Source organism: Pristiophorus japonicus, chromosome 13 (assembly GCF_044704955.1).
Source record: "Pristiophorus japonicus isolate sPriJap1 chromosome 13, sPriJap1.hap1, whole genome shotgun sequence".
Classification (NCBI taxonomy): domain Eukaryota; kingdom Metazoa; phylum Chordata; class Chondrichthyes; family Pristiophoridae; genus Pristiophorus; species Pristiophorus japonicus.
In genome coordinates, this window is record NC_091989.1 from 111,939,969 (window position 1) to 111,951,050 (window position 11,082).

The 11,082-nt window shown below is 43.1% G+C and overlaps 1 protein-coding gene across 1 annotated transcript in view; it reads left to right on the top strand.

Annotated features, from left to right (window-relative positions):
- Positions 1 to 10,193, top strand: part of LOC139278171 (uncharacterized) — a 166,231-nt gene extending 156,038 nt beyond the window's left edge. The window contains exons 15-19 of the mRNA XM_070896825.1: positions 42 to 158; positions 258 to 300; positions 388 to 494; positions 4,556 to 4,674; positions 6,899 to 10,193. Coding sequence (XP_070752926.1) covers positions 42 to 158; positions 258 to 300; positions 388 to 494; positions 4,556 to 4,674; positions 6,899 to 6,965 — 453 coding nt within the window. The 3' untranslated portion in view covers positions 6,966 to 10,193. The remainder of the gene's footprint in view (positions 1 to 41; positions 159 to 257; positions 301 to 387; positions 495 to 4,555; positions 4,675 to 6,898) is intronic.
- Positions 10,194 to 11,082: the final 889 nt, after the last annotated feature.

Sequence of the window (11,082 nt, forward strand, 5' to 3'; positions counted from 1 at the left end):
TGGTTCGAGAAATTTACATGATGTTTATGTTGTGTCTACAGGGTCACAATAACAGCACTGTATTAAACAATCTTGTCGTTGGAATAAAAGTGGTGAATGTCACTATTAAAAATCTCAAATACCCAGTGATCATTGAGTTTCAGAACGTATCATTGCCGGTAAGAAAAAAAAAATTCATTCTTCATTATTCAACTTACTAAAATCAATTATTTATATGACTGACAGTCCTTGATTATTGTAACTCAATTTCATTTTAGAATCAATCAGTTGGAAAATGTGTCTTTTGGGATTTCAAAACAGGTAGAAAATCATTTTATTAGTTACTTAATTAGTTCTGGAACTGATGACTAAAGGAACAGCCGCTGACTTTGTAACTTTTCATTACAGGGAGCACAAGTAGTGGTGATTGGAGTGAGGCTGGTTGTACGACAGAAACTGAATTTAATAACATCACCTGCAAGTGCGACCACTTGACCCATTTTGCTGTGTTACTGGTACGAATGATACTGTGCATTACTCTGTGTATTTCATCTTATTCTGTATGGGTGGAAGCAGCTGTATTAATCTTTCACCACGCTGTGTGATCACTTGATCCTAATCAGTGTAGTTTGAGCACAGTGAAGTCAGCATTCACCATATTAATGAATTCCATCCTTGTGTGATCACAAGAGTGCCATTGATGATTATTAGAGATAGTTATGTTGTCAATACTACAACTTTGGTATGATGGGAAAAGTTTATAATGGGATGACCAATCGATGGCCTCCTGAGATGCCGAGTGGAGAAATGGGGTGCCTTAGTGGGCAGGTTGATGTGATGTGTTCCGTGGTCTGGGACTCATGGTCACAGTCACACTTCGGGTCGTCCCTCATCTTCCACTTGTGAAGCAGGTGACTGCATCGTCCGTGCCCTGTGCAGACTGGGTTGAGCGCCGTCCACTGTCTTCGAGAGAGGTTGAAGCCAGGGACCTCTGCTGTTGGGTTAGTGATGAGGTTTTGGCAATATTCAAGATAGAGGCATTCCTAGTTCAAGTGATTGGTGCAGCTTGTTCAGATTTGGTCATACTTTGTCACATTTAATTTGCACCGCACACCAAGTAGAGTCGATTTTGCCCAGCCTCATGGCCATAGTGCACCTGTTTTAGGAGCTCGGAACGCAGGAAATTTGAGAATTTCACCTGTTGCCCCTCTGATGAATTTTCCTGCCTGCCTGCCTGCTCTTCACATGCAATTAGGAGTAGCTGAAATAAGCAGACATTTAAGAGACATGTAAATAAGGGTCATATGATGTCACTCCGACATGTGACCAGCTTTCCTACATTCCTGCTGGTCACAGATCAGGAGCACCCATAGAAACAGAGTGTCGGCTTTCTGCAGGGAATGTCCCTGCAGTGCAGCTTGGAGGAAGGTGAATGGCAATTGCCCAGAGAGTGCTGGGAATGCTTTCTGCTGATTTTGCAGCTAAAGATTTTTGTTCCAGTTTGAAGACGGGCTCCTTAAAACCTAAATCCATCCCGTGGGAGAGGCTTGCAGTTGAAGTCCCTAATGGGGGTACCTTTTGGAATCTTGGGCTCACTGCCGCCAAACATTCCTTGAGGTACATACGATAATTAGGAACACAATAGACCATTCAGCCCCTCGAGCCTGCTCCACCATTCAGTTAGATCATGGCTAATCTGCACCTCGTCTCCATTTTACCATCTTGCACCATATCCCTTGATACCCTTACATGACAAAAATGTATCCACTTCGGTCTTGAAAGTTGCAATTGATCCAACAGCCAATGCCTTTTGGACGAGAGAGTTCCAGATTTCTACTTCCTTTTGTGTAAAAAAGTGCTTCCTGATTTTTCTCCTGAATGGCCTCGCTGTAGATTATGGGCTGAATCTTGACAGGAGTGGGCTGAATAGGCGGGGGTGGGTGGGTGGGTTTGTGTTGGGATACCCGGAAGTTCGGGTTTCTCCGCATAGAAACATAGAAACATAGAAAATAGGTGCAGGAGTAGGCCATTCGGCCTGCACCACCATTCAATAAGATCATGGCTGATCATTCCCTCAGTATCCCTTTCCTGCTTTCTCGCCATACCCCTTGATCCCCTTAGCCGTAAGGGCCATATCTAACTCCCTCTTGAATATATCCAATGAACTGGCATCAACAACTCTCTGCGGCAGGGAATTACACAGGTTAACAACTCTCTGAGTGAAGAAGTTTCTCCTCATCTCAGTCCTAAATGGCCTACCCCTTATCCTAAGATTATGTCCCCTGGTTCTGGACTTCGCCAACATCGGGAACATTCTTACCGCATCTAACCTGTCCAGTCCTGTCAGAATCTTATACGTTTCTTTGAGATCCCCTCTCATCCTTCTAAACTCCAGTGAATAAAGGCCCAGTTGATCCAGTCTCTCCTCATATGACAGTCCAGCCATCCCTGGAATCAGTCTGGTGAACCTTCGCTGCACTCCCTCAAGAGCAAGAACGTCCTTCCTCAGATTAGGAGACCAAAACTGCACACAATATTCCAGGTGAGGCCTCACTAAGGCCCTGTACAACTGCACTTAGACCTCCCTGCTCCTATACTCAAATCCCCTAGCTATGAAGGCTAACATACCATTTGCCTTCTTCATGGCCTGCTGTACCTGCATGCCCACTTTCAGTGACTGATGAACCATGACACCCACGTTTCGTTGCACCTCCCCTTTTCCTCATCTGCTGCCATCCAGATAATATTCTGCCTTTGTGTTTTTGCCCCCAAAATGGATAACCTCACATTTATCCACATTATACTGCATCTGCATGCATTTGCCCACTCACCTAACCTGTCCAAGTCACCCTGCAGCCTCTTAGCGTCCTCCTCACAGCTCACACCGCCACCCAGTTAAGTGTCATCTGCAAACTTGGAGATATTACACTCAATTCCTTCATCTAAATAGTTAATGTTGGAGAGTTTTGACTCCACAGCGTGTGTAGTTTTGGTTTGATAGGTTCCCTGTCCGGAAGTCAGCCTGATTGACAGGCTTGGCTTCCAGTCCGACGGGGAACACTCCATAGCAGGCTGCAGCCATGGCCGCAGATATGATGCCTGCTGCTGTTTGTTGCCGCCTGTCGTATGGGGTTGTGGCGATCCACATAAGGAGATATTAGGACAGATGACCAAAAGCTTGGCCAAAGAGGTAGCCTTGACCAAACAGGAATAGGACCCTCATTTACATATATTTATTAGGGGTTGGCTAAAACAATCTCACCTCAAAATGCCTTTGACCACAGTACTGTTGTACATCAGGCAAGAAAGATCACAAAGCAGTTTGGAGGCCCAGTGCCAATTTTTTGAACGTAAAATAGGCAGCTGTAAGTAGGGGAGGTGGGGGAAGGAGCAACTGGGCTATGAAATAACTTGGCTCACCAAATAAGGCACTCTGAGGCCTGGACAGGCACAGTGCACCTCAGTTCTGCTGAGCCTGTGCAGTGCCCAGCAAAATTGGGAGGAATATCGGGGCAGGTTTCTGCATGCAAAGGCTCCTATTCCCAAATAAACCTGGAACAGAAGACCCAGTGGCACCAATAATATATGCACATGCCTAACATGTACTGTGGGAGACTTCATAAGAGTTCCCAGTCACCGTTTGCGGTGTTTTTATTGACAGTTGTTAGAAGAAAGCCTGTCAGGGTGATCAAAAGCCAGTGAATCCAGATTAGCAGCCTCTGCCATGATCCCACCATCTATATATGCAGGTTCTGGCACATCAACCTGTCGACAACCATGGGAAACTGTCTTCATGAGTCATTAGCGAGCCAGGTGCAGAGCTCTGTCACCTGCTGAAAGACACCTGAAACTACAATGTAGTGCAAGGCTGGTACAGCCAGAGACAGAAACGTGCTTTCTCTATCTAGGCATGCTGCAATGCACTGTGCACTTAAGGAGCCATCAAACGTGGATTGGTTGTTGGGCTGCTCTGTCATTTGCTCAGACTCAAGCTTATATCTTATGTTTCCTATCCTTTCATTTTTGCCTGCCGTTGCTCAATCCCTTGTTCCTTCAGCCTTGGAATAATCTACTAATGGGCGGTGATGCCTTTTGAGCCTTACCAACACCTTTCAGGAGTTTTGTTAGCAGCCCTTTAAATTTGCCTTACATGAAATGTTCCACCCCAACAGTGGTGTGTCTGTTACACTGCCCAAATCTGCAGCTGGTACTGGGAATCATTTAGGATGGATTGGCATCAGCACTTCTTAATTAACTTATACCAGGGGACAAAATTGGCCCTGCTATCTTTTTAATGCTTAAACTGGATAACAATTTTGTATAAATGCAAACTCCTTCAGAAAATGTTATCATAGATATCCACTCAATATGCCACGTCCGCTAATTTAGTTGTTTCACTGGAGAATTCCAGATTTGTGGAGTGTAACGCAAAAGCCTGATTATGATCTAATGTGCCCGGCGAGGTGTGTTTGGGTGTAACACCTCGTTTACTCTCCGCCCAATTTTACTTCAATGGAGCTGACTAGAACGTAAATGCTGCTTTGATCTGTTAACACTGAGTATTTTTTTCCCAAAGGGTCATGGCAGTGACAGTACCTCACCTTCAGCTTTAGCGAATCATTATATTGCATTGATTGCCTGTGGAGCTTTTATCATTTTTGTTGTGGTTACGATTTACTGCAACAAGAATATCAGGTAGGATAATCTGTTTCACCTGGGGCTGTAGCTCTCCTCTCTAAGTGCACTCCTGCTGAAATTCCGTTCTGCTTTTCATTTCCACGCCATAGATTTACCTCTTCTGGTGAATGACCAATCATATAAAGTGTATGGTCGTATGCTGATACAGACTGGTTGGACCAAATGAGATGTTTCATGTTTTAACTACTGTGTATTTCAATTCATCCTTTGACTATCTCTAATTTCTTGATCTAATGGGTAGTATGAAAACTACCAATCAACAAACAGCTAGCAATAAACAGTTGGTGAGAAGGAGGAGGAGATGCTTCAAAATACTTTTGACTACCATCTTACTTTGACAACAACCCCAGAATATAATACTAAATATTCCAATATGCTCATTGCAGAATTGTGCAATACTAGCCTGCAATTCTTCATCCATTGAAGTTAGCAGATGGAAAACCACAGACTGGGAGTAAGCAATGTTACGATATGGTCTCCCGGCACATGCCAGGAGCGAATGTATCAGGGGTTTTACACCTAATTCCTGAAATAATTCAAAACGACAATCTTTAAGCTTATTCCAAAAATGTCCATTCATTGCTGAAAATCACTTAAATAGATTTTGCCTTCAGAGTCGACCTTCTCCCAGGAGCTGGGGCTTGAGCTTTGCTCCTCTCCCGGAATATGCTTTCATCAGTTCACCCTTGCCTTCTAATATTTTTAGGGCCTTCAGGCATGTGAGACAAATTAAATGTTGCCACTGTTAATGCTTCTTTATTTTGAAATTGTGACAAAAATAGTTGTGGGTTCAAGTTCCACTCCAGACACATGAGCACATAATCTAGGCTGACACCTCAGTGAAGTACTGAGAGAGTGCTGCACTGTCAGAGGTTCTGTCTTTCAGATGAGACATTAAACCGAGAACCCATCTGCTCCCTCAGGTGGCATAAAAGATCCCATGGCACTCTTTTGAAGAAGAGCTGGGGAGTTATCCCTGGTGTCCTGGCCAATATTTATCTGGTGTTACTGCTTTGATGTCAGACTCTGAAATTGCTGGGTTTTCACTCCGTTGCAGGAATTGCAATCAGGTGTGAATTCTGGCTGCCAACTCTACAGGCTGCTGACACCATCTCAAATCCTGGGGATGGAGTCATTCTTTAATTTATTCATTCATGGGATGTGGTCGTCACTGGCAAGGCCTGCATTTATTGCCCATTCCTACTCCTCCTTGCGAAGGTGGTGATGAGCCGCCTTATACAACTGAGTGGCTTGCTAGGCCATTTCAGAGACAACCACATTGCTGTGGGTCTGGAGTCAGGCTTTTCACAGACCAGGTAAGTTTTCCTTCCCAAAAGGGCATGCGTGAACCAGATGGGTTTTTATAATAATCTGGTAGTTTCTTGGTCAATATAACTGATACTAGCTTTCTATTCCAGATTTTTACAAATTTAATTCACAGAATTTAAATTCCCCAGCTGCTGGGATTGTAGATCCAACTTAACTGAGGCGGAAACCATTAGTCTAGGCCTATCGGATTACTAGTCCAGTAACATAACTATTATGCTACCATACCCGAGGTTCATGTTAATAATAGAAGGGGGTGTCTCGCACCTGTAGAGGTACTACAGTGGCACCCACCCCTCCCCCACACGATAAATTGGAATGGCAGCCTGTCCCTTCAGAGGCCCTTAATGGGCTGAAGGGAAAATTGAAAATAAAATTCCCTGAAGGGGAACCAGAGCCTGCACTTAGTGGATTGATTACTTTTGTACTTTGGTATTCGGTCGGCCCATTACAGAGGCTACACCTGTCTTTAGCAGGCATGGGATCTGCTGGACCTAAGAGTGAGGTGGTGGCCGGAATTCCCGGGCTAGCCTGTGACCACTCCCTGAAATGGCCTCAAACTTCTGTCGCTATGTAGGGGACGTGGCTTGAAGACACAGCCACCTCCCTCCCAATCGGGATTTCAGATCCAACTTAACTGATGCGGAAACCATTCCAAATTCCTGCCCCTCGCAGGAGATCCACCCAAGTTTTTCCATACCTGACTCAATAATTTCGGGCCTCAAATGTTTGTCTTTATTGTCAGAAAATTGTTGCTTAAAGTCCAACGATATGAATAAGGGTGCCACAGTGTTTGAAACTGATGGTGGGATTAAGCTAAATAAACCAGTTCACTCTGAAATAAGTCATTGGTTGTTTGTCTTCTTTTATAAGATGGTTGGGTTTTTTTCAACAGAAAACTGTCTCAGCGTTCAGTGAAACAGGCCGCAGGCTCCAGATCGAACACAATGGAAACACAATGATCCCGGATTATGTCTCTGCATTGTCGTTGCATTCTGGAGGCAGGGGACTTTTCAAATAGCTGAGGAATTTCCAAACCCTCTGCTAATAAAGAGACACAAGAATGTTAGCTTGTAACTAGAGGTGATGCTCTGTATGTAATAGTGCATCGTGAATACATGTAATAAAACCACAACTCCGTCAGTACTGAAGGAGCATCCTCCAGTTGCTTGCTTTCTAGTGAAGCCAGGCTTCCTTTTTAAATTGATTGTTGCAATTCTGATCTTGCTACAGCTCTTGCTTAATTTTGTGTGTGGGAGAAGAAAGAGGAGAAATCAAACCATTCCTCTATCTTAATATTGCACTGTGTTTCCCTTTTAAGAAGTGAAGGCTGGTTATCGATCTTGAATGAGGAATGTCCACTTCTTTCTATTTACGGTCTGCCCCCTTTTGTATCAAGATGCATGACTGTGCTGTTCAAACAGCATTACTGAAATCCAAGAAGCAAACTGCTGTAGTTTCAAAATGGGCAGCAAACTGGCCTAATGGCTTTCCGTAATGTAGATGAGGGTAATGGGAAAGATGGAAGTGGATCCCAGTAGGCATTCAGTTTTCATCATTGAAAGGCCTAAATGTTGCTGATTTTTTATTTTCAATCCCTGCACACCACCCTCACCCACCCACCGTGCCCCCCGCCCCCTGCTCCCTCGCTGCTCCCCCCAATAATCTACCACGTAACTTTTAAATTCTGATATCAGATGGGCCCCTCATTAAAGCCCAGTGTTACCAATGTTGTGACATTCTTCTTGCAACATGAACTTTTCCAGTTCTGTGATTTTTGAGTACAACAGATAATGCAAGGGACAGGGCTGAGAATTACTCTGTTAGCAGTGAGGTTTTTTCTGTGTATTCAGGAAATTAGACTTTAAATATAATCATTTTAATAGTTGTATGAAGCTTAACCATCGGCGTGGACCAGTTGGGCCGAATAGCTTGATTCTGTGATGTAAAATTCTCTGTAATTCTATGTTTTGCTGTCAAAATATGTGCAGATGGATATCTGGATTGCCTTGTGCCTGCACAGTGAATGGCGACTGAGTGATTGTGGAAGTATTTCACGATGTGAACCTCTGGAATGGAATGCCATGACTTTCCATTATTTCTTGCTGAGCTGGTTTACAAAGACAGGAATGAAGGCATTCTGCCAGCATCTGCTATTTGAAAGGCACAATGTAAACTTTCAGTGCTCCGTGCTTTCTGTTACGTATCTTTGGTGAGGGTGAATGTGAAGTATTCTGTTTTGTTTGGTGGCTGTATTTTCTGCTCCCATTCTGACACATGATTCCTCAATGTAGTGGTGGTGAATTTCTGCGGGGTTCCCCTGCATTTCGGCCATGTTTCTGGAGTTTCCACAGTTCTTCGGGCGGAGCTTGAGAGAACCCCCAAAGAAAGTGACCCCCACAGAAAATAATACACATATAACCAAAGCATCCAGTCTACATAAATTGGAAAAGCTTCAATATTGTTGTCGTTCTTAATCGAGATGCTGAAGTTTTAGGGAGCTGCAGCAGCAGAATCCTTTGATTCAGTCTGGTGATAAATACAGTAAAGAGAATTCATGACCATCTCTAATCCTGCCTCACCCACCCCACTACATTTTTGCAGACACAGGACAGCACCGCTCTATTTAGTGTGTTAAACAGCACGAGGGAAACCATTCTCCACTGTAGGGTATATATACACCCAACACCACAATTATCACTGGAAGCACAACCATTCCCAGAGCAGGTGAGCCATTACCCTCCCCCACAAAATGTCTTCCTTGTCTCCTTAGTTATTATTTTGGATCATACTTGCCAATCTCATACAATAATACTTATAGAAACATAGAAATTTACATTGCAGAAGGAGGCCATTTCGGCCCAATGTGTCCGCACCGGCCGACAAAGAGCCACATGGCCCTCGATCAGCAGCCCTGAAGGTTACATATAAATCTATGAACAATGAACAATGGCAGACAGGTAAAGAGCATCCGGCCCAACCAGTCCATCTCACACAACTGCGATACCTCATGTATCGCAACATTTTACACTCCACACCACCCGGAGCCATGCGATCTCCTGGATGAGGCAAAAAAACAGATAAAAACCCAGGCCAATTGGGGGACAAAAAATATGGGAAAATTCCTCTCCAACCCATCCAGGTGATCGAAACTAGTCCAGGAAATCACTCTGGCTGTAATAGATTTCATGATGTACTTACCATCGTGTCTGTGCCAGCCAACAAGAGGTTATCCAGTCTAATCCCACTTACCAGCTCTAGGTCCGTAATCCTGCAGGTTACGGCACTTCAAGTGCACATCCAAACACCTTTTAAATGTGGTGAGGGTTTCTGCCTCCACCACTCTTCCAGGCAGCGAGTTCCAGACCCCCACAACCCTCTGCGTGAAGAAGCCCCCGTCAAATCCCCTCTAAACCTTCCACCAACCACCTTAAACCTATGCCCCTCGTAAATGACCCCTCCACCAAGGGAAAACGTCCTTGCTATCCAGTATATCCACGCCCCTCAAAATGTTATACACCTCAATGAGGTCTCCCCTCAGCCCCCTCTGTTCCAAGGAGAACAAACCCAGCCTATCCAATCTGTTCTCATAGCTAAGATTCTCCATTCCAGGCAGCATCCTCGTAAATCTCCTCTGCATCATCTTGAGATTAAATTATTCTTGGCTGTAATAATAGGTACGTTAGGATTTAATATTGTCTGCAAAAGTCTGTATGGGGTAATGAGTGAGTTAGCAAGGTTGTAGTCAGCAGTAGGACATATACAAGGTGAGGAAGGAAGTGAGAGAAAGGTGTGGTTGAATGTGAATCTTGGGCAGATTGTTAGGTGCTGCACAGGATAGAAATTGATGGAAGTTAGATTATGTTTCTCCACATATGCTGCCTGACCTGCTGAGTATTTGCAGCATTTCTCTTTTTATTTTAGAGTAGTTGGTGTTGATCTTGGTGCATTAACTTTCCTAGAAGTTCACTGTAGAAATCCACAGATCCCTCAGAGTGCACAACAGGAATCCATGACTGCAGGATAAGGGTGAATTCAGATACTCTTCTTACTATACATTCTTAATTATTATATTTCTTACAATCTCAAGATTTAAGTCTTGTCTTAGCTCTTACACAGTGGTCAACCAATGTGGCATATTTCACCAGCAATCTGAAACTTAGTTTTAGTAGTTTGAAGTGATTTTAAGATTTTATTTTAACATTTTTTTATCATTATATAATTGTGTTAAATATTACTGATGTGTTTTTCTACTTGACACAAGTACTTTTCTTTAGAAAATGTACTCAAAGCAAAATGGTGCAATTTATAAAATTATTAGAAAGCTTGTTTAGAGTTTGTGGCCAATGTGCTTTATTTTAATATTTTAGTTATTATACAACGGAATGTTATTGAGGTTGAGGGTGAGATTTTGCTTTATATTTAGACAGTTTGAAGTTATCGCGTCACCTGATGTACCACAAATATGTAAAACAAACATCACTGATCATTATTGTACTTGGTGAGAATTTATTTCCTTCGATAATGTACGGGACAATAATAACATAAAATGACTCCTATAACAGTGTTATATCTGTCTGATTCTTTTTAGCAATCTTGGGAAACAATGATACAATAATGACAAAACTGGATGCCAACGCAGCATATTTACTCAATTTAATTGAAAATCCCTCTCTCTTTGCCACTTGGGACACAATTACTCAATAAGGAACTCTGGAGAAACTTCTTTACCCAGAGAGAGGATAGAATGTGGAACTCGCTAACACATGAAGTAATTAAGGTGAATAACAAGGAAGCTGGATAAATACATGAGGGTGAAAGGAATACAAGGTTATGCTGAGAGGGTTGATGAAGTAGGGTGGGAGGAGGTTTGTTTGGAGCATAAACACCGACATAGACCTGTTGGGCCGAATGGCCTGTTTCTGTGCTGTAAATTCTGTGTAATTTATGTAATATTTTAAAACTTCGTTCTCACAGTAGTACCAAATAACTATTTATGCTGAGAATTTTAAAAAAAAGTTATTGTTCTAAATTGCCTAATAGCAAAAAGGGGGCCCGAAATTCAGTACCGCTGGAAAG